Source organism: Astatotilapia calliptera, chromosome 9 (genome assembly GCF_964374335.1).
Source record: "Astatotilapia calliptera chromosome 9, fAstCal68.1, whole genome shotgun sequence".
Lineage (NCBI taxonomy): Eukaryota > Metazoa > Chordata > Actinopteri > Cichliformes > Cichlidae > Astatotilapia > Astatotilapia calliptera.
In genome coordinates this window covers 21,886,425-21,908,817 of record NC_137430.1, presented here as the reverse complement: position 1 = coordinate 21,908,817, position 22,393 = coordinate 21,886,425, and the positions used below count along the sequence as shown (strand labels likewise).

The 22,393-nt window shown below is 42.1% G+C and overlaps 3 protein-coding genes across 5 annotated transcripts; 1 reads left to right on the top strand and 2 right to left on the bottom strand.

Annotated features, from left to right (window-relative positions):
- On the bottom strand, positions 1 to 7,076 carry nsun6 (NOP2/Sun RNA methyltransferase 6). 3 transcript variants are annotated; one of them, XM_026180191.2, is made up of 12 exons: positions 6,992 to 7,076; positions 6,587 to 6,686; positions 5,460 to 5,615; positions 5,244 to 5,341; positions 4,888 to 4,994; positions 4,549 to 4,702; positions 4,090 to 4,171; positions 3,516 to 3,635; positions 2,905 to 3,049; positions 2,678 to 2,823; positions 1,103 to 1,228; positions 1 to 1,026 (listed from the first exon to the last, which is right to left on the bottom strand). In XM_026180191.2, the coding sequence occupies exons 2-12, from the start codon at positions 6,659 to 6,661 to the stop codon at positions 847 to 849; spliced, it is 1,389 nt and encodes a 462-aa protein (XP_026035976.1). In that variant the 5' UTR covers positions 6,662 to 6,686; positions 6,992 to 7,076; the 3' UTR covers positions 1 to 846. The 3 variants fall into 3 exon arrangements, with proteins under 3 accessions (XP_026035976.1, XP_026035978.1, XP_026035977.1); XM_026180193.2 differs by having other exon boundaries at positions 5,244 to 5,338; XM_026180192.2 differs by lacking the exon at positions 6,992 to 7,076 and adding an exon at positions 6,793 to 6,841.
- A 651-nt stretch (positions 7,077 to 7,727) lies between these two features.
- On the top strand, positions 7,728 to 14,984 carry arl8 (ADP-ribosylation factor-like 8). The gene is made up of 6 exons (XM_026179808.2): positions 7,728 to 8,130; positions 10,090 to 10,150; positions 10,241 to 10,388; positions 11,880 to 11,963; positions 12,109 to 12,260; positions 13,556 to 14,984. Exons 1-6 carry the CDS (start codon positions 8,085 to 8,087, stop codon positions 13,602 to 13,604), a joined length of 540 nt encoding a protein of 179 aa, XP_026035593.1. The 5' UTR covers positions 7,728 to 8,084; the 3' UTR covers positions 13,605 to 14,984.
- Positions 14,985 to 15,023: 39 nt separating this feature from the next.
- maf1b (MAF1 homolog, negative regulator of RNA polymerase III b) lies at positions 15,024 to 22,263 on the bottom strand. The gene is made up of 8 exons (XM_026179805.2): positions 21,718 to 22,263; positions 21,329 to 21,417; positions 18,637 to 18,768; positions 18,346 to 18,508; positions 18,137 to 18,258; positions 17,933 to 18,052; positions 16,158 to 16,250; positions 15,024 to 16,047 (listed from the first exon to the last, which is right to left on the bottom strand). The coding sequence occupies exons 2-8, from the start codon at positions 21,409 to 21,411 to the stop codon at positions 16,023 to 16,025; spliced, it is 738 nt and encodes a 245-aa protein (XP_026035590.1). The 5' UTR covers positions 21,412 to 21,417; positions 21,718 to 22,263; the 3' UTR covers positions 15,024 to 16,022.
- Positions 22,264 to 22,393: the final 130 nt, after the last annotated feature.

Sequence of the window (22,393 nt, the reverse complement as noted above, 5' to 3'; positions counted from 1 at the left end):
TTAGCTAAAATTCTTTTTAATCTCTGCTAAATACAATTAGTTAAAAGGAATTTAGACAACAATTGACAAATGGTTTGAGATCATATGCAAAGGTCTTCTAGGAGTAAACTCTACCATCATGAAAAAACCTCTGGACTATTTTGGCATCTTGTTTTTAAGGAATTATCTAAATTAACTCTTATTTTATTAGTAAAAAACAAATTAAAAAAAGGTCTAAATATCCTGGAAGTCATCATTTTAATAACATCTCTTTTTCCTCTCACATCTTTACTCTTAACCACTTCCAAAAACAGAAACAGCCTCCCTTTAAATGTGCTCTTATTCTGAAAAACTGAGCAACATTTCCTTCTGATGAATGCAGAGACTGAGCCAAACACATGCGTCTCCTCTTTCCTGCAGGCTCCAGAAGTCCTAATTAAATGTCCCAGTCGTCTCCAGCGCTGCAAAGACACTAAATTGTTAATTCCTCTCATGGCCTCTTTCTACACCTACTTCCTGATCCATTCTCCAGCGAATCCGTCACCATGGCAGCTGTGTCGTCACTGTTGTTATAGCAACCGTAGCGCTGCTTCTGCTGCATTTGCCGTTACTCATCCAGACTCCGTCGCCACGTGCCCCCCAACCACCACCCTCTTCCATCCAACCCTCCCCTGGTGTTTATAAAGCTTATCCCTATATGGCCCACGGTTTTAGAGAGCAGCTGTTAAGAGGCAGATGCTGTAAACAGCGCAGGGAGCTCTTTGTCAACACTGGCCCGTCAAAGCACACAGAGTGTCGTAATATAAACACTATTGTTCCCGTTTTGCTGTCTCATATGAGCCCCGTGCGAGAGCGCGAGCCCTCGGGTTAGTTTTTCAGGAACTTAGCGATAAAGAAGCCGATAGTGTCGCTGTCGGCTCTGCAGGGGAGCGGGGCTGTAATTTCCGTCTGCTCCCAGCTCAGCTCGGGACTGAACCTCTGGAGGAGGCGCAGCTGCTCAGGTGGAAGGCCGGCTCCAGGCATGCCTTCAGCACCGATGTGGGGCTCCTGAAAAACAAAAAAAAAGGTTTCACTTTGTGATTTTTACATTTGCAGTCACGTCCATGTGGCTCAAGTGCTTTACCTGTGGCACAAGTGAGAGGCAGGGGAAGGTGTCAAGGGCCCAAGCTACCTGCTCCTCATTCTCTGCTAGAGTCACTGTGCAGGTGCTGTACACCAAAACACCACCTTTCTTCAGCAGCCGCACCGCCTGCAGAGACACAGATAGCTACGTATTCATGTACTCGCTTTATAGTCGGTGTAATCGTGGTTTTATTAACTTTTTAGTGAGTTTTAGAAGCACTGGACCAAAACTATTTGGTTTCAGTTCATTTTTTGCTGCTCTTTTTTAGAGGTAACCTCCAGGGTTTAAAATTAAGTACCAAATAAATTACAGATCCTCTTGTGGCCACTTGAGGCTAGCTCCAAAACTGTGGAAATTCCCACAGACTGTCGTGTTTAAAAGGCCCAAATTTAAAGTATTTAAGATTCATCTTCACAGCTTTTTAACATTTGCTTCCAAAAGTATTGCCTGTTATGGTCACTGAAGGGAAAACACACCAGATCTATTATCTCTAATACTCATCATTTATCACATTCTGGGTGTGCATTCAGTTCAAAAGACTGCCTTTCTTGGTGTAGTGGTGCATTAGTGAATTGGCAGCTTGCACACGTGGAAAGGCCACATCAGTGGTGAAAGATATATGCAGGTATTTTGCTCCAAACCGTCTTTTTCAGGGAAGGCCTTGCAAATTTCAGCAAAACATTGTTAAACTGCACACTGCATCTATTCCAACAGCACGGCTTCATAGTAGAAGATTCTCTGACTAGTGAAGTGGCCTGCACCTTTCACCAGCTATAAATACTTGGCACATGATGAAACACAAAATACGACAACGAAGATCCAGGACTGTTGAGCAGCTAGAATCCTATATCAGACGAGAATGGGGCAACATTCTTTTCCCAAAATTCCAGCAGCTGCTCTCCTCACTTCCCAGATGTTTATAGGCTGCTGCTACAAGAAGAGGGGATGCCACACAGCGGTAAACACGGCCTCCTCCAACTTTTTTGAGACACGCTGCTGCCATCAAATTCAAAGTGACCTCATATTTTTCTTAAAATGCTTCATCTTCATTTTCTAAATATTTGATGTGGTTTCTGTGTTCTAATGGTAAATAAAATAGGAATAGGAAACACTGATGAAGCTCTAACGAAGCATGTCCTCTGCGCTGGTTTCCATGCAAGTGATTGTTGGGGTTTTCTCTGTGTTCTCTGTATCAGTGTTGGGTCTTTACCTTACAATATAAAGCACCTTGAGACGACTGTTATTGTGATTTGGTGCTACATAAATAAAATTGAATTCAATTGAACTTTTTAAATCGAAATCACAGAAAATGATCAGGTCTCGAAAGGTTATTCGCAGAAATTTGAAATGACAGTTTGCTTTCTCTGCGCACTTTTGAACAGACTTGTAAAACTGCACATAAGCCTGAGAAGTGAGCTTCAAACCTCACAGTGACGTTAAACAAGTAAATCTGAGCTGTGATCAAGCTGCAGTGGAATTTCTATCCAATGCTGCCACCTGCAGGTTAAAGAACGCTAGTACTGCTGTGATGTTAAGATGATAAAACGTGGTTTATGTGTGTGAAGTAAAACCTACAGCATGAAATAACTTGCGCTGCAGTGGCTGGTAGGAGCAGATCTCTTTGAGGCTCCAGGTGCTGCCCATGTTGGGTCTCTGTCCGAGGCCACTGCAGGGAGCATCGAGCAGAACCCGGTCGAAACTCTCCGGAGGGAACGGAGGTCCTGGGAAACACAGACACTGAGCTGCTACCTATTTATTATGAACCCCGGAGATTTACATCATAGATAAACTCTGGACTGTACCTTCAGTTTCCTGTGCTGGGTCACTGCTCACAGACAGAGTGCTGTTAAAGCAGTGCGCCTTCACGCTTTGCAAATGCAACATTTGTGCATTTTGACGAATGCGGTCGATCTTATTCCGGATCCTGTCCAAGGCTACGACCTCTCCCTGTGTCGGAGGAAAAAAATATATTAGAAACAACTTAAAAAGGAAGGAAATTTCACAAATTACAATCCTAGACTGCTTGATTTTATCTCAGGAGACGTTTTAGTTAAATCAAGTAAATGCTAACAAGGACACAATCTGATCACTAATTTTATTACACAAAGATGAACGTGTTGTTGTCCGCCCTCTCCTCCAGGCTGGACACAGACCAGCCTCCCAGTGGGGTGGTGGTGGGCCCCTTTGGTGGGGTACAGATGCTGACCTTAAATGTACTTAAATTCCACTTGGATCATTTTCTATGTTAACAGTTAATGTAAAGTGTTGCTTGAGACCTAGATCTAAATCACTGGTGTCAAATTCATTCTAGTTCATGGGCAACATACCATCCACATGGACCAGTCAAATCACTGCATTAAAAAAAACAAAAATACTCTGAATATTAATGATGATCGCATCTGGACACAAGAACCTGATCTCCCATGAGCGCAGCAATGTGGCAGGTCTTCCCTCCAGGCGCAGCGCACATATCCAGGATGCGCTCCCCAGGGCGAGGTCCGAGCACGTGTCCCACAACCACAGACGGGAGGTTCTGCGCAACATGGATTCGCTTCAGTATGGGCAGTGATGTGGACATAACATGTATACAATACAGTTCCTGGTTGATTCAGACTGAAACCTCACTGCTGCTCTTTTTAAAATGGACCTAATACGTTATTCTACATTGTCTGTCATTCTGTAGGAATGTTTTAGGCAGTTTTTTAAATTCTTGGATCAGTATGATGTCATAAAGAGCGGATATCCTATCAGACTCCTGATCCACCTGCTGCTCAAACCATCTGTTTGCAAGGTGCAGCTGTTCCAGAACAATACAGGACAGTTTATCTGAGCCATAGGATAAATTGAGGGGCTACAACAAAGCCAGTTATAACAGAAAATACGGATTATTTTGGAAATCAGAATTATAGGTCCACTTTAATAAAGGTCCAATGCGGTTCTAGTTTATTACACCGACTTTAGCTCACTGCGGCTCTAATAAAAAATACCTGCAGGAACGCTAGGCTAGGTAAAACACCATCAAAGGACGGACTTCTGTAAAGCGGCTCCACCATTCGGATACCGATACCTCTGAAAGAAAAAAAGACGACAACTAATCAGCTAACACGTTTCTAAGATGAAGAGTAAATTTAAAGTTTCTATCCACATTGTCCAAGGTGCTTTTAAAAAAGAGCAAGGGATTTTCAACATAGCATTTCAAAACATACAAGAGGTCTTTAGAGACCATAAATTATTTAAAACAAATCCTATTCAAAGCAAAAAATAAAGAACTGCCAGGTAATATTCAGAGTATGTTTATTTTGAAAGAAGGAAGTTATAATTTAAGGGGTTTTTCTAACTTCAAAACAGGGAAGGTCCGTACTAGAAAAAGCTTTTGTGTTTCTGCTCATGGAGTGAAACTGTGGAACGGTCTGAATATGGAATTAAAAAAGACAGTGTTTACTTACCTGGCAGGCTCATCTGTGCAGAAGATAGTGGAGCGGTCCATTTCGGCTACTCCATTACCCACAAATACCTTTTTCCCCTGGAAGCTGGTGGCTCCTCGGGTGCACTTGCCCTCCAGGTCAGAGAAGACGGACACCAAATCCCCCGCCTTCATGTCTAACAAGAAAACAAAACAGCACACGGTTCGGTTTAAGGAAGATAATCAACACTTGGAACAAATGAAGATACTTTGGCAAAAAGTAAAACGTGCTTCCAAATCACAGAGCAGGTGAAGAAAACAAAGACACCACTGCTCTAAGTATTCACAGCCTCACTTCACTTCTACTGTTTTTAAGTCTTACATTTGGGGCTGCCGAGGATCCCCGGGGCGAAGACGTGAGCGCCTCTCAGTACGGCGCCGCCACACTGAGCGCCCACCACCACCTCTGAGCCGAGCTGCTTCACAGGTCTGAGAGTACAGGACAAAGAACGATCACACGGTTACAGAGGATACACGCACAAAAATGCCGTTCTTCTCTTTGACTGACAGTTTGTTGGCAGCTATCTGAGGGTGTGTTTGTTGTTCCTTTGTTATCAGAAATATTTCCTGTGTTGTTGCTGTTCCACTTGGATGTTGGAGAACCTCAGAGGCCCAAGTGGTGCTGAGTGCGACCTCTACAGAGCAGATTAAGAGTTATCTGAAGCATTCCTCGCATACCTCGGACCTTCAACAGGAAGGATCAGCACATCCGCAATTCGTGGGTGTGGCAGAATCTGCACAGAGACTTCCTCTGCTGACGAGCTGCACATCAGCTGCTAGAAAAACAATGACAAACTAAATAAGCATGACTCCAACACACTGCAACCAAATACCGAAGCCCATTGTGTGGGTTTTCTTACGCCCTCTACATTCTGTTACCAGACAGAGACTCACCTTCCTCAGCTCTTCTGCCAGCTGCTGCCTGATCTCCTCAAGGGGGGCGAGATGGGTGCTGGCTCGTACGCAGGTGTATGAAGGTGGGTGAGACAGACATGAGAGCAGCTTGTGGAAACGATGCTCTGCCTCCTGATGACCCACCGCCGTTAAAACCTAATAAAATAGAAGGGTTAGGTAATAAAAAGCATACAGTGTGCCTTTATGTTGATGAAGTAACACAAAAGAACTGTTTGTAGATGGTAAACAGACTGGTACTTATAAAGTGCTTTTCTGCAAAATACAGACTAAGAGCATAGACAAAAATCTAATGACAGGGTCACCTGATCCAACCCTAACTACCTCTATACTTTAACTATATTAAAAGCACAGAGGGTGTCTATTCCCTGAACCCAAACTGGAAGCTGGTTCCACAGGAAGGGGGCCTGATGGCTGAAGGTTCTGCCTCCCATTCTACTTTTAGAAACCCCAAGTAAGCCCGCAGTCTGAGAATGAAGAGCTCCGTTAGGATAATAAGTTACTATGAGATCTTTAAGAGATGACGGCACCTGATTATTAAAGGCTTTGTATGTGAGGAAAAGGACTTTAAATTCATTTTCTGGATTTAACAGGGAGCCAATGAAGAGATGCCAACATAGGAGTAATATGATGCTTCTTTGTTGTGCCAGGAGACTTTTAGGGAGCTTTCAGATCAACCCAGTAACAATGAATTACAATAGTCCAGCCTAGAAGTAATGAATAAATTAACTAGTTTTTCAGAATCAGTATCCAGAATGTTTCCTGAGCTCTTTCAATGCCTGACTGCATACAACAGAAATGTAATATGAATGATTTGTAAAAAACAAATGAACGAGAGAACCCATCAGTGTTTAAGGGAGCAGGACTTCTGTTAAAGATTACTTAATATTTCTTGTTAGAAAGTCACATGTAACCGTTTTGTAACTCTCAAATGGTTTTCGTGACTGTTATGCGGAGAGAGATTTGCAGAAAATATACTGTAACAGCTAAATGAAAGCACACGCCGATAAATGACGACTTGTAGCATCCTAACTACTCCCTCAGTGAGTTATCTTTTCATTTGAAAGGGAAGACAGCGATCCCAAGAAGTGCATGTGAAGTCTTCTTACCTCCTTGTTTAAGAAGACACTCTTAAGATATTCAGTCACTTCAGGCTTCAGGGAAATTCGTGGGAAAATCGACATTTCCTCTGTTTAACAAGGCTTCAGACTGTGGAAAGGAAAGCAGGAAAGCAACACGTGTCAGATGGACATCTTGATTATCACCGCCACTGGATTAATGTGGAAACCTAAAGAGGCCAACAATTCAGCGATACCTGTTGTACAGACCAAAATGTTATCGCTAGATCAGGCAATTTCTCCAAGTATATGAAAGATCGTATCACTTAAACGACTCTGTAACATTCAACAAGTCCGCTTCTTAAAATTTATTTAATACATTGACTGTTAAATTCTCTTTCCGCTCCAGGTCTGATTTCATTGTAAATGTGCTTTTAATTGTATTTCGTTACTCACTTCTGTGCAGCGTGGAGTCCACCGGATTGTTTTGGCATTCTTCTTGCAAGTACTTCCGCATACATCATAGGCCACGTGACACAAATTGTCTTTCTTTTTAATTTTTTTTATTGATTTTTCTCTTTAATTAAACAGAATAGATATATTTAAAAAAATCTAAATAAATTCTAAATAAAAAGAAACAAAAAATTGTGCGAAGAATATGCTCAAGAATAAATCCACCAAAAAGAAAACAGCATTTTCAATAAATAAATAAACAATTATAAATAATAAAAAAATAAAGTTTATTTGCATGTTTTGCATGTGTGTGTGTGCGTGTGTACGTGTGTGTGTGCATAAATCTTTGTCTTTTTTGTTGTGTTTAAACAGTAAAGCAAGTTATAAAATAATATATCCATCATAAAAATTTATTTATAAAAACCTAACAAGTAAAAACTTTATCAAAATAGTAAAACATTTAAAATTATGACATTTAAACATAAAACTTTTTGTTTTAAATGTTGGCTAAACTCCTTTTCCTTAGGAATTTTATAGTTATAGGCAATATAATTTAGAAGCAAATAAAGGTGGAACTGAAGTGTTAGCGGCTTGGCTTCATTGATAAGAACCATTCCTAAAAAAAAAAGAAAAAAAGAAGAAGAAGCAGAAACTGGAGATTTAAAAGACAAACATGCCACGATGCGTAAACGTCATCACGTAACCGGAAGATAACTGAGCAGTCGGGATTGCTTTTTTCACCGGACAACTGGCAGCTAACGGGCAGAAGAAGAGAGGAGTAGATACTCACGGGGACTACACAGCTGCTCTGTACACACAGGGATTATTTGTACTTCTTGTGGGGGCTTTAGGCTTTACTTACACCTACACAATAATAACTCATCCCGGTATTGTTTTAGATCTGGTTTTAGCTTCATGGCTTAGATGTTTTAGATGGAGTTTGCATTGAAAAGGTCGCTGAGGTGTTTTGTAGACCAGAGCTCTTTGAGCTAGTGTTAGCTAGAAGCAGCCAGCCGCGGACTGCACGGTGCGGACCACAGAGTGGAGAAAGTCGCTCTATCCACAGAGGGACGGACATCGGCATTTATCCCTAACAATGGGCCTCATACTCGCCAAACTGTGGAGCTTCTTTTGTAACCAAGGTGGGTGTCGGTTTTTGCAGCTCACTTATCTCCCGCCGGCTCCTCAACCGGGGATAAGGCGAACTGTTAGCCCGTTAGCATGAAGAGGGCAGCTGAGGTGCCACAATAGCATATGGCAGAATTATCTCCCCACACATCTATTTTAATTATTTATTTTTACTTAAGCACTGCCATCTGAACTGTCTTTATTTATCTTGTAAACCAGGGTACTACTCTCCACCCGCATGACGCCACCCAACATCGTAACTGTTAATCTGTTTATCAACCGATATAATTACCTTAAGAACCTACCGGGGTATGTTCACAGTGTTGTCAATCAGCTTTGGCTCACTGTCCAGGACACGTCGCCCTTACATAACTTTTCCTTGACTTTCTGGAAAGATGTTTACTGTAAATATAATTATTCAGTTGTGGCTCCAAGTGTCCACTTAAAACAATGGAACTAGTCTAACTACTATTTTGCTCCCGTTTATGATAGGTTACCAAGCTGGATAACCAACATTATCGTGTAATTTCGAGTTTTAAACTATGGAGGACAGAATTTGAGAAAAAATACAATTCAACCCAGAAAATATATATTAAACAGACAAAAGGTTTACTCCTTTCCTCATCACTTGCATCTTGGAACAGTAAAGAAATGTATACATGTCGAAAGAAGTACCAAAATAAGCTCTCGGGTAATAAGAATATCTAAACAAATTTCAAATTATTGATTTTTAGGTAGTTTTGGTCCTCTGTATTAAAGTATTCAATGTGGGTTTGCCAAATGTCCTCCAATGCAGTGTCAAGTATTCATTAACTGTACAGCTTCAACTTTCTGTTTTTTTTTTTCCCCCTTACTGTAAGTGAGTGTTATTTTTCTTAATAATGAGGAATAGGAAGTGTAAATCATTAATGAAGGATGTGGTTATATTTACAGATAGAATTTGTATTTTCTGTTTGATTCCAGTCATCATTTGTCATCTGATAGGGAATTATTTTTTTGTGCTCTTTAGCATGTGTTATATTGCTTACTTACTGCCTGGCCCTAAGAGTGGCAAATACCTACTTTCATTGTTACCCAATTCTGGATTAAACTATTCCCAGTGTCAAGTTTTACTTACTTAAGGAGACTGCTGTGTGGTTTGTGTGAAATTGTTGGGACTCAGACTAGGAGTTGAATCTATGTCATCATCACCATGTAATTGTATTACTAGAGATGTGGTTGGAGACACAAGAAGTGATTCTTCTTGGTGTATGAATCCCTTTGTGTTATTTTTGCCGAATTTTAATTCTTTAGTGCATTCTAGGAATAAATGTTTCCTTTCTCTGGACATCATACGCGTATTTTTCCCTGTGTGGTGACATCTATTTGAATTTTTGTTGATAGTTAAACTGTAAAAAAAACAAAACCAAAAAAGCTAAACCAAAACCTCTTTGGTGGGTGCCAACATTTTTATTTATTTATTTATTTTTTAATATATGCAGGAAAAACCGTGTAATGTTGCTTCTTGTAAAGGAAGCAATATACATGTAAAATGTTTGGAAAGCCAATGTAGTTCATCAAAACCCTCAGAGCTGCGATGCCCTTTGGCCAGACTTCCTTCCTTCCTCTCAGCCGGAGGCCTCGCAAGGGCAAGAAGTTAAAACACTGGCCTGAAATATTTTAGTATCTACATGTTCCTCCAATTCTGCATTTGGCCCACCATGTTTGCCTGTCTCGCACCAGCCTCAAACCCTCATTGTTGTTCTATGTTCTAGCTTGTTATATGAATGAGAGGAGTTTAGTGTAGGTCTAGGTTTGTTTGTTTATTTGGGAAAAGTAGGTCAGGAAGACACGAGGTAGGAAGTAAGTTTTTGAGGTTTTTATTTTTTGGTGTGATTGCTTTTTGTGAGCTTGATCCAGTTTTTGTTTCAAACTGTATACTTTCAAATTAATTTCTGAGTTGTTTTTTTTGTTTTGTTTTTTTTGTTTTCCAGAGCACAAGGTGATCATTGTGGGACTAGATAATGCAGGGAAAACCACTATCCTCTACCAATTGTAAGTACTTTTTTCAGTTTGAACCTTCCTTCCTGAATGCTTTTAAAGTTGGAAAAACACAAACCCACTTTGCATTTCTGTTTTATTCAGTCTAATGAACGAGGTGGTCCATACTTCTCCCACCATCGGAAGCAATGTGGAAGAAATAGTGGTGAAGAACACCCACTTTTTAATGTGGGACATAGGTGGGCAGGAGTCTCTCAGATCCTCCTGGAACACCTACTACTCCAATACAGAGGTGAGAAACACCTTGCAGAGTCTTTCACACTCGACAGTAGCCATGTATTGTTGAGCACAGTTTTCTCCCTGAGCACAGCAGCTGGTGTTTGCTCGGAGCACAGACGGCAGCATAGGCCGCCCAAGTCAAAGGTCACCCTATTCACAAAGGAGCCGGTCTGAGAAGCAAAGGGGTCAGCTGCCACAGTAAAAAGACAAACAGCAGAGGCAGATGTGTATGAGAACTTAAAGACCGCTCTTTACAATATTCACTAAAGGTTTATATCCATTTTGGCTGCTTCATGATTTGAATACAAAGCTCAATTCCTCATTGTTCCCTATGCTTTCTGTGGGAGCATTCCATTATCCTAAAATGTCTCCTCACATATTCACTTGCATCTCTCTCTCGCCCTCTCTCTCATATCCTCTTTGTGATGTGTTAGAGATCCAAAAAAAGACATGTGAGCGTGGAGGAAGTAAAGCTGTCAATCTTCAGCTCCTCCCCCGATGGCAAACTTTGTTCTTTATGTGGAGGTGCAGCATTAATACATCATGTCGCCTGATATAAGACATGATTATACACCTGGGTGTCCTTGCTTTAAGCTGCTCCAGAATCCAACCTTTCCCTCATTCCTCAAGGTGGATCAAGGTGATGATGATGGCTGATTCGGAGCAGTTCCTAGGTTGTGGGAGAAGCGAGAGTTGGCATAATGTAAACCACCCCATGTCGGGGTTTCTGGGAATTCTAAGAGGCAGTATTCAGCATTTTTATTGACTGCTTTTATTGGGAATATATTAACGGTCAGTTATTGATTTTTTTTTTTTTTTTTTTTTAAACCTCAGACTGCTAGTAAATTAATTATTTAGGAGCTGTTAATGAAATAATGTATTTGTTAGTAAACTCAGTATATTTTTTGGAAAAAAAACTTCAAATCTAAGAACCTGCTTTTCACTTTCACATTAATATAACGTGAATATTGATAGGTTTAAAAAAGTAATTGAAATATGTGAATTCCAGGAATTAAGGATGCAAAAAGGAAACCCTATGAGATTAATTATGTGACTGATTATTATGGAAAGGTGAGTTAAACTACTGTAACATTCAGGTGTGTTTGTATCAAACAGTGGCTAAACTGATGCTGTAGACTTTACTGCAGCTCTGCAGTTACTGGAGTAGCTTGTATGTATATTTTGATTGTAAAGTCAAATGGTCACATAACAGTTTGTGCTCCAAGTCACTTTCATGTTGAATAATGTGTTGGTCTGTGTCATCTTCTGGTGGTTGTTGCCTTAGTTTTGATGGTGTGTCTCACATCTCTTCCAAATTAACATGCCTTTGGCATTTTGTCATACAGAGACAATTTTTCTTATTCAAGAGGGGATATTTGCATAGCACTCACCACTTCCCATTGTGAGGGTTTCAGCCTCGGAAATGCCCACCCGCTGTGTTGCATTTTGTTGCTGTGCCTTTTGAAAAGAGGTCACTTAGCATGGACTTTTTTTTTCCCCCCAGTTCATCATTCTGGTGGTGGACAGCACAGACCGAGAGAGGCTGGCTATCTCTAAAGAGGAGCTCTACAGGATGCTGGCCCATGAGGTAACACATAACACTCTTCCTAGTATGACCATATATGACGATAACGCAGGACGATGGCCAGGCTTTTCCTCCACCAGCATTGTTTAGAGTTTGTGGTTCAAAAAGTGGCAGCGACTAAGGTTGTGCTTTCATTGTTCTCCCTCAGGACCTGCGGAAAGCAGCTGTGTTGATATTCGCCAATAAGCAGGATATGAAGGACTGTATGTCTGCAGCAGAGATCTCTAAATACCTCACCCTGAGCTCCATCAAAGACCACCCCTGGCACATACAGTCCTGCTGTGCACTTACGGGAGAGGGGTAAGAGAGATCTGCTCATTCTTCACAAGCAGGAAATGCAGAGTGACAGGGTGTGCAGACTTTTAATTAATGTAGGGGTTAGATGATGATATCTCACCCTCATCCAGCTGCAAACCAGATCTCAATTAATACACAGATGTTTCTAACTGATCTTATTAGTTTTTTAAAATGAAAGCGGTGAGCAATAAAAGAAAACGGGGAATGCAGATGTTTTTTGTCTCTGTTGTTCTATCTGTAATTGTTTTCTGAGAGGCGGATGTGGCCCAAACAAGCAGAAACTGCAGCTCTCCATACAAACCTTAGATGAAGTGTTTTTATCTTCGTTTTCTCCTTTATCAGATTTAACCCGGCACCTAAAAGCTACTGTTCCAGGATTTTTGTTTTGTTTTTTTATCGCTAGGCTGTTTTATTTGTTCTGCTTGTTTTTTGGGGGGGTTTTTGTTTGCTTGTTTGTTTTTTATGTTTATTGGAACAAACTGAAACTCTATATTATGTTCAGACAACTTTTCAACAAGCTTTGGTGCTCCAGTATAGTGACACCAACACCACATACTTATGAGGACATTTATCCAGTAAAATTAGTGTTAAGTTGTCCTGCAGGGCTGTGAGGCTTGTGAGCCACCAGATGTCACTGCATCTGCTTACTTTAAGCCCTGAGGCCTCAGGAGGCTTTGTGCAGCCATCAGTGGCAGAGTTCTGCTTTAAAAATAAATATGACCCACTGCTGTTTGTGTATAAGGGTAAAAACAGGCACACATTAAGTGCAGTAAGACAACAGGGGGAGTTAGTGAGAACATAAATATCCAACACAAGAACAACACAGGGTGTTTCCAGCTGTGTGAAAGTGTCTGACATGAACGATTTTCTGCTTTGTGAAACATGAAGAAGGACAACTCTGCAATGTATCCAATTTGGCTTCTCTTAAAGTTACTTGAAGTTGTCTAAAGCTGTGAAAACAGATGGGTATCTTTGACTCTTCCAAATTAGGAGTGCTCTACAGGAGTACACAGTATAAAAGAGGGATGCAGCTTTGAGGTCTGAAAAGTGAAACCCCTGCTGAAGAAATTTAAACCTGCATGTCACATTCACTTTCAAAAACGGTCACAACAGCTGAAACTCTCAACTCAAAGTTTCATAACAGAGCTGCACAAACCAGAGTGTGACATCATGGCAGCTACACCCATCTTTTATTCAGTCTGTGGCTTTGGGCCACATGGTCCATCGTGGGTTCTCATTACATTTGAAGGCATTGAAAAAGTTCTGCTGATTCTCATCTTTGATTTCCTGTTTTTCAGGTTATGTCAAGGCCTTGAATGGATGACCTCCAGAGCCGGACTCAGATAGCCCATTCCTTTGCCGTTAATGGCCTGACTACCTTCAGCACCGCTGGGATGGAACAGCATTATTTTTATTTTTTTTTTATTTTATTTTAGGACAAATTTGGAGAAGAGTGTTGGCACGCTGTCACAATGGAGCCAGTCCTTCTCCTGAACAGAGACCAGGAATAACAGAGACCAGCTTAAGGAGCAAGTATTTTGGAGTACGGCACCAGACTATCATCATTGACATGACATACTTCTCATCATATCATGTTACATTATATCGTATCATAAACCCCACGAGGATGTCCATACATGGTGCAGCTGTCCTTTTTTGCCATACAAGTTCATCTATGTTGGGACACAAAGGGATTACAAGCAGTGTTGTTAAAGGAATGGTTCCAAGCTGTTACTGTACAATAATGTTCTCATGGTCAACACTTTTATTTTGGGGGGAGGGGTTTATCTGTTATGTATAATTTCTGTTTCATAAGCTACACCATTGGTATTTCTCACACTACAACCTGATGGTGCCGTATTAAAATGTGGTAAAGTATGAAATCCTATTTTTTAACGACCTTGAGCCTGTACTTGTATATTGTTGAGCCAAATGGTGTTGATGCACTACAAATTTTCCCTTCTCTAGCCTCTGGAAAATGAACCCTGCAGCATTATTTCAGTACACAGCTCAGTTTTAATAACAGTATTTCAAACTGCAACATTTTTTCCTAAACGATGCATTATGGTCTTTATTAAAATTTTGCTTATAGACCTGTTTTGTATTAACACACGGTCACTGATGTTGCAAACCCCGCCCATAAGCTTTTTAGTTTTTGACAGCCTTTCTGGCATCTCAGTCCTCTTAAATAAACCTTCAAAGAGGTGCCACGTTTATATGAAGTCATTACTCATGAACCACTTGGCTATGAGGAATAGCAGAAATATGGTCCTAATGTAATTTCGGCTGTTTAGGTATAACTTGATCCTCCGCCTTAACCAACCTGTTCTGGGCATCTTGGAGGACCGTGCAGTTCAATCTGAGAGTCTCCCTGTGATTTTGACCTTCTTTAATTCCTTGAACTTGCTAATGGATCTATGCACGTGTCACTTTTAAACCTTGTATTCCTTTTACAAGTTCTGCAAGTGGCCAAAAAAAAAAAAGTGATGAGGTGCTTGAATCTTGACTGCAAACCATCCTGGTCTGAGAGTGCCTCTGAGATGTTCTGGTGCAAGGTCTTTTTACACAAACAGGAAGTGGATGAAGCGTGCGGCCACCAGACACTGCAGCACCAAGGTTTACAGCTTTTACCTTAAACTCAAAGCAAGGGAACTGATCATATACTGTGTGGTGATGTCTGTACTGTATCAGTTTTATTTCCAATAAAGGTTTGTTTTAAACTTTCAATTATTTCAGAGTCAAAATAACTTTCATTAGGTTGCTGCGTTTCAAAGACAAACACCAATTTATTCACATCTTTAATATATTTGCTGATCAAACGAAGCACAGGGCAGTCGATAAAAGACTCACAACTCCTAAGTACTTTTCAGGAACACGAAGAGCTCATCTAAAAACAATTTTCTGCGGCATGTTTTTTCTACTATACATTCACTTTTCAATGAAGTCTTTGCACTGGGGTAATGAGCAAAGAAAAACACTGTCAACACATTCAGGAATGAACAGGGATTAATTGGAGACAATTAAAAAAAAAAAATTAGACAACAGTGAAACTATCTGATAAAAGCTGATATGTTTTCTAAGCTGCAACTCAGACGCCAGGAGTATAATTCTCCTTGGCCGTGGAGATTTAAAGAATACAGTCAGTAATAAATGCAACATTTTTAGATTTCAAGAGTTCTCACAGTAACGTCACTGTCACACGTAAAAAGCAACAACAGATGAGGAAACAGAGCTCTCAGCTTATCAGTCAGTCAGGCAGCCTCGGCTGGATTTTTGTGTGTGTGTGTGTCCTGTCTTAAACGGACCCAGCTCTGTTTTTGTCCTCGTCAGTTTTCAATTATGCTGGTGTTTCTGGACTCCTCTCTGTGACATCATCTGCAAGAAACTTGCTTTTAGTCTTTTTGAGCCACTTGTCCACAACAAGACCTCTTAAGTGTCCGTGAAGTGGTCTCTTTGGAAATGTGGCAGGAGTGGAGAAGTCCATATGTGGCTGTATGGGCTCAGAGCTCAGGATCCCGGAAAACAAAAAACAAAATACTGGAAAATGAAATGAAAGAGTTTTATGCTGACACAGGACTATTTAACTAAAAACAATACAAATAAAACCCTGCCACAACACAAAGTTTACCACCGGCAAGAGAAGGCATCAAACATGCATTAGTCTGAAGGTGGAAAATGGCTTTGGACAAGGCAGCAAATAAATGGCGAGGAAGAGGCGGGGGGGATGGACACTGGAGAAGCCTGGACACTCTTTGGCTGAGGCGGTTACACACACAGAGCTCTGGGGCAGCTGGGAGAAGAGAAAAATAATTTAAGTGACACATTTATTTATAGAAAAAACAAGTACTGCACAGCACATATTACAGTAAAGGAAACCCGGCGTTCAATAAGCAGTCTCACCTGTCCTCAGTGAAGCCATCCATTTCCTCTTCATCGTCCAGCTCCATGTCCAGCTCATTGTCGAGGGTGCCGCGGCCATAACCGCTCAGGACGCTGCAGAAAGATTATCACGATCAGACCCCCTTGTGTCACTATGTGTGCATTCAACCTGGGATACTTTAACTGGAACAAGTTACGTTGGGTGAGTGCTGAGTGTTTGTATATGTGTGCATGAGGGTGGGAATGCATGTTTGTGTGTGCCTGTTTGTCTGTGTCTATATGTCAGGTCGGGTCTTACACTCCACCTCTCTGGGAACTCGCAGGCCTATCTCCCCTCACCACACTCCCTGCCGGTGACTGATGCCCTCAGGGGTCGGTGCATTGGTGGTTCTTGGTGTCCGGGGCTGGGCGCTCAGGTATGTACCAGCTCACTCCCGGTGGCTACCTGGCGGGGCCTGGCGCCTGTTGCTCGGTCAGGCCTCCTCCGGGGTGCGGGGGGCCCTCGGGCCTCCGGGCCTGCACCTCAGTTCATTCTGGCACAGCTGGCTGCCGGCAGAGCCGGCGGGCACGCCGGTGCAGCCCCCTCTAGCTTCTGCTCGGTGGCTACTGGGTGACGCCTCGTCTGGGGATCCTCAGCCCTTCCCATGAGGGTGGCACGGATGCCCCTCTGGTGGTCCTCCTTGAGCTCTCGCACTCTGGGGCCTGGATCTCCTCCATGCCTGCTTCATGCCCTGGGGGACGGGGCTATGGCTCTCTACATCCTCTTGCAGACCATTACATGTGGAAACCATTTGAATACAAGCGCGCTGATCCACACAGGTGTGCACACGGGTGTTCACTGTTCGTAGACTTAAATTACACCTTTCTTGGCTGCTACTTCAAAGCACATTGTGCGCTGTCTGTCCTGCGTGCTGCACAACAACATTGAATATTTAGTATTTACTGCTGTTTACACTTAGCTAGATTAATGCAATGGTGTTGTGTTTAGTATGTTGCTTTGGTTTTTTGCTTGTTTTCTATTCTTTTTCTCTCAACAGGTGATCCAGGAGACTTCCCCCCCCCCCCCTTCTCACTGTCCCTCTCCCCTTCTGTTTTTCCTTTTCTTTCCTCTTTTCTCCCTTTCCTATCCCTCACTCATGTCTGTCCCATCTGTAACAACTGAAAATAAAATAAATAATAAAAACAAAGGCCGATCAAATGGACCAATACGGCAATGCCACGATGATCCATTTGGCAAAATAAATCCATTGGGTATCCTTGTTGGTCTTCAGACAACAATTCTGACGGCTAAAGAACCAAATGGGACAGGCAAAGAAAAAAAAAAAAAAACTGGAACAAGTGGAGGGATTTGACTGTTGCCTAATAATGAATTTGGCTTGGTCTGGCTGTACGAAGGCTTGGCAAACCATTTTTGCATTTTACTTTTATTTCCTCTTTTCTGCTTGATTGATGAGACCAACAGTCAGATGTACTGCGACTCTACAGTTTTGTGCTGCAGAGTGGAAACAGCCATCCTGTTGCTCTGTAGATCTGATATGCGTGTGCTCCAACCAGAACGTGAAGCAGGTGGAAACCTGGTTCATTGGTGCTACACTAAGCTCAAGAAGGCCACCTGTCGGCAGCTGCAGCACGAGACTGTGTAGCTTGAGAATGTCCAAAGGACGGAGGAGTTTTGAAACTTACTAATGTTGTCATTTCATAATTGATTTGGCTGCACACACACAAATCTGTGGGAAACACGATGTGCGAGTTGTTAAGAGTCTGTAGAGGTGAGCAGTAGGCTTATAGCTGCTGACCTGACGGAGCGACATGTGAAGAATACAATCCTCTTCAGTTTCTTGTTGTAGAAGAAGTAGTTGAAGGACCAGAGACTCCCCTCTTCACCAAAAGGGTCCGAGTCCAGATCTGGGTTGTAGCTAAAAAAAGATATTCAAGCTTAAAACAGATTTATTCCACACCACATGGTTCGCTCTGCAGCGTTAACTGTTCTCAGCACCTACCTGTAAATGTCACAGCCCTGCAGGTTGATCTCCTGGTCGATAGCGTTCCACAGCTCGGGTCCCAAAGAGTTAAACTCTTCTCCCACTGCTGAGAACAGACTGCTGTTCACTGCGTTAGCCACCTGGACAGAAAAAGAAAAGCAATCTTTGAAGCAAATTGTTTTTTCTCATTGCAGAGAACAAGTTTCGCTTCGGAACGGCATCCTGACCCAGTTGAGGCTGGGCTCTCGGCTGAACTCGTGAGCTCGCGCGGCGCTGAAGTCATAGTCCGGCCTGAAGGACTCGTTGAGCGTGGTGATGAGATAGAAAAGAGTCTTCCTGCAACACTTGTCGCTCAGAGGGTTTTCTCCGTCCTCGCTGCTTTTCCCCAGCCTGCACAGAAATGAACATCATGGTTTTTGTTCTTTGTTTTTAAAAAAAAAAACAACAAAAAAAAAAACAAAGAAAGTATTCAATTTCTTCATCTTCCAAACATGCTGAACCTGGCCTGCAGTACTCACTGTGAAGGGCTGGTGGCGCTGGTGGACTGAGGAGGGGAGAGGGCCTCCAGGACATGCGGCTCCCCCTCCTGGCAGAACTGCTTGAACATGTGTTTATCGTCTCCTGCCATCTTGCAGGAGTAGCTCTCGATCCTGCGGGGCAGAAAGAGGCGAAAAACATTTAAGAGCTGGACGATGTAAACATGACGATGGGAGGGTGCGGCCGAATCACTGGAAACTATTTTAATATCCCAGCAGGATTAAACACATGATTGCATAACAGATGGGCCACTCCAGGACATTTTGATGAAATTCATTTTAACCCGCCCCCCCTGAAATTAAATTAATGAACACAAACAAATGTTGTTCCAAGAAACCTTTGATAAAGACTTTCTTTACATAGAGAAATTACTGGCACCCAACCAAAAAGGGTTTAACCAGAGCCAAATCAAAATCAGTAGTGTAATGACAGAAAGCTTTATTGATCTGTTTCATTCATCTGTGTGTAATATGTTCTGGATCTGTTCATCAAAAAGCCAAAACAACCTGAAAACTCTGATTTCTATCAAATGTGTTCTCCATGATCACCGCCTTTAATGCCAAATACACAAACACCTTTTCTGAAATGGGAAGGACTCCATTTTTTGTTGTTGTCGTTTCATTAAACTGCAATGTAGGTACGTTTGTTTTAGGATAGTTGGGAATTAATAACTATCAACACATAACTTAACTCTAAATATCTACAAGCTATTACACGTTCAACAAGACAGCCTGTTCCTTTCACCGGAGCCATATCTGCAGGAGTGCCTGACAAGTCGTGGCTAACGTTTCCTGCGTGCTCTTTCATGTTTCTAGGTCACATGCTGCTGAGATATATGAGAGCAGAGCAGCAGACTGCTGTGCAGTTGTTTATTTTGCACCCTCTCACCAAGAGGTTATACAAGAGCAAAGGTTGTGTCACTTGGAGGATACACTTGAGTGCTAAGACCCTCGCCAAGGCTGACAAGGCTAATTATAGGGACCTCATGGTGGAAATAACTGCCCTGGTCTCACTCACACACTCACAACTAAACTTAAAACTAGGCATAAAGAAACATTTCAGTTCACTGAAATAAAAACCAACTCAAAGCAAATAAGCACACTTTGAAAACGTAGCTGAATCTCACCTGAATTCAAGTAAAAACTCATGAAAAACACAAACCCATTATTACGCCAGTAGAGACCAGAGGTATAACAGTTAAAGAGATCATCCTGATGCGTTGATCTTTGTGTGAATGTTATCTAACCTCAGATAGAAAACGCTTGAATTTAGTGTTTTCTATTAATGTGTGTGTAAATAGGTGAATTTCACATCTTGTATAGAGCACTTTGAGTGCTCAGAGTAGAAAAGAGTAAAGACATATATGCATTTCATTATTACTGTATTACCAATTCAGGCCTACTTATTTACTGCCTTACTTTCCTGTTTTCAGTAGGAAACACAATCTTCACACAGAACACCAGCTGCCTTCTTTCAGGTAATTTATGCACCCTCTGAATAAATTGACTATGGTTTTATTTTATTTTTCTTGCCTGCATGAAAATACCATAATCCGCGCTGGAAGCCTGTTCAGTTAATTCTCAGCTAAAGTCTGCTATGATGAGCTGTCTCCAAATCCACTAAGCAGCCTTTGCAGCTGCTTCACCAGCACAGTCCTGATACTATGTAGTGTATGTGTGCATGTATACATCTGCTAAAAAACACTTCACAACAGTCTCAGAAATAACCACAGCGCGCTGTGAGAGGACACCGTGATCTGCGTCACGAGGTCACAACCACCGCCCACACACCCCAGAAAGACAGAACAGCAGACCGAGCTGCATAACTCCACACACAGCCCACTGCTCTTTATGTAACCACACTGTCACCGTATCCTCGGGCCCCGCTGGAGGCTTTGCATAATCGACAACACGCCGATATATCTTACAGTTTCCCAAGCTGTCAGTTATAAATTAACCTTCACTGCAGGCTCTGAGTTTAGGCCGTCTGAGGTAAAGAGTTACCATGATGTTGCATAACACCCAGGTGGCTGTTTGCTCTACTACCCCGCTTATGAGGAGTGTACATGAACTGTGAGCCAGCCGCACCTCTCGCACCATCTACCACTCATTTTCATGACATCAGTGGTAGATCTCTCCTGTATGAGGAAAACTTTTGCTTACACTGCAAGCCTGCAAAGTTTATTGGTTCAACTTTAGAAGTGCAACCTCGTAAAACCTGCACAGAAGAATTTGTTACTCATCTTGTGAAATAAACTCTGCATGCATCACAATCAGGTGAGCTATGGTAGCACGTCTTAAATATGCAGAAACTACAAGCACTGCAACTGAAGTTTGTGTGGCATTCAAGTGCAGCAGAAAGCCCTAAAAAAAAAAAAATTCAGTTAATACCCAAAACGTTCTCAAGGGACCAGTCACCTGTCTGAAATGTTGCCTACATGTCCACAAACAGACCCTGTGCCATTTTTTTAACCCGTGAGTCACCAGCACACCTAACCCAAATCATGTTTACTTACACCACTTACACCACCTGGTGCATTTTTAATACTGAGGACTTTATAGTTTATGCATTTTTTAATATCCTCTGAATTCCTACATTATTTGGTCGCATCTACTCATTTCACTGATCATTCTAAATGGGGGAGAAAAAAAAAAGTAGAAATGAAAGTCTTACCTGCCAAGTATGCGGGACTCCCCTGTTTCAACACACAGCCGGGAGCTGAGAGCTTCAAAGCTGGAGTTTTCCAACAGCTTCATTGTAGTCTGCAAGACCCATAAAGATAAACATACACATGCTGTTTAGCTTGCATTCACAACAGGTCTCTTAAGGAAACGATAACTTGGAGTTAACATGCCTGCACAGTGCCCGCCTTATAAAGTCATTACACAGCGAGTTACACATCAGCGACAAGCAGATAAACAATGGTGTTATTTAGCAGAGAGGGGGCTGCAGCGCCCCTAGAGGACAACTTGCAGATCAAAACAGAAGCAGCTGCCCCTCCCCCACTCTGCTCTACATTTAGTTGACAAGCCGTCTTCCTGGTTCCCATATAAATCACTTACCAGGCAGTATTTTTCGACACTGGCCGAAAACAGACGGTCCAAAATCGAGCAGTGAGCTGTCTCGGTAGATACTTGCCCCTCTGTGACCAGCAGGGTGCTGAAGATAACCGAACCGCGCTCTGTGGGTGACCAGCTAACGGTAGCTAAGTTAGCTTACTGACAATTGCGCTCCTGACTTCACAGAACAGCCTTTAGTTCGCACTCGAGCTTAAGCATCTTACACAAACACTCGGTCGAGAATGAGTTATTCTGAGGCTTTTTAAGTTTATAGAAAAGCTGCTCTTGCCGATTAAGTGCGATGAGATTACATCCAAAGACTCTTGGCGTCCGTCGGAGTCTGTCTGCAGCGGCATCCCTTCCGACCTAATTTACAAAGCGACCGTTATTAGCGAGATCAAGCCGCCTTTTTCAGAGCGACTCGATCAGAAAAGCAGCAACGAGCTACCTAACGTCGTGAAAATATATATAATCTGGTTACGGTTGCTACAAATCGTCGACTATCGCAAAGACATCTATTGTCATCAAAACAACGGACTCTACTGTACTGGTAAAACCCAGCCCCCTTTTTTTTATACGCCTTGCTAAAGGAACCCGCCCACGCTTGTTTGTGGTCCCTTGTCATTGGCTGAAATAATCCATCAATATAAATATGACTAATAAGATTGGCCAGTGCTAT

Bases quoted from the DNA above. Each gene is read 5' to 3' on its own strand.
- nsun6 (XM_026180191.2), bottom strand. From the start codon at position 6,661: ATGTCGATTTTCCCACGAATTTCCCTGAAGCCTGAAGTGACTGAATAT. The intron at 4,995-5,243 runs GTATGCGAGGAA...CTGTACTCTCAG, and splicing joins CTTCCTGTTGAAGGTCCGAG to ACCTGTGAAGCAGCTCGGCT. The intron at 2,824-2,904 runs GTACAGTCCAGA...TGTGTTTCCCAG, and splicing joins CCCAGCACAGGAAACTGAAG to GACCTCCGTTCCCTCCGGAG.
- arl8 (XM_026179808.2), top strand. From the start codon at position 8,085: ATGGGCCTCATACTCGCCAAACTGTGGAGCTTCTTTTGTAACCAAG. The intron at 8,131-10,089 runs GTGGGTGTCGGT...TTTGTTTTCCAG, and splicing joins GAGCTTCTTTTGTAACCAAG to AGCACAAGGTGATCATTGTG. The intron at 11,964-12,108 runs GTAACACATAAC...GTTCTCCCTCAG, and splicing joins ACAGGATGCTGGCCCATGAG to GACCTGCGGAAAGCAGCTGT.
- maf1b (XM_026179805.2), bottom strand. From the start codon at position 21,411: ATGAAGCTGTTGGAAAACTCCAGCTTTGAAGCTCTCAGCTCCCGGCTG. The intron at 18,053-18,136 runs GTAGGTGCTGAG...ATCTTTTTTTAG, and splicing joins CAGGGCTGTGACATTTACAG to CTACAACCCAGATCTGGACT. The intron at 16,048-16,157 runs GTGAGACTGCTT...CTCTTCTCCCAG, and splicing joins GATGGCTTCACTGAGGACAG to CTGCCCCAGAGCTCTGTGTG.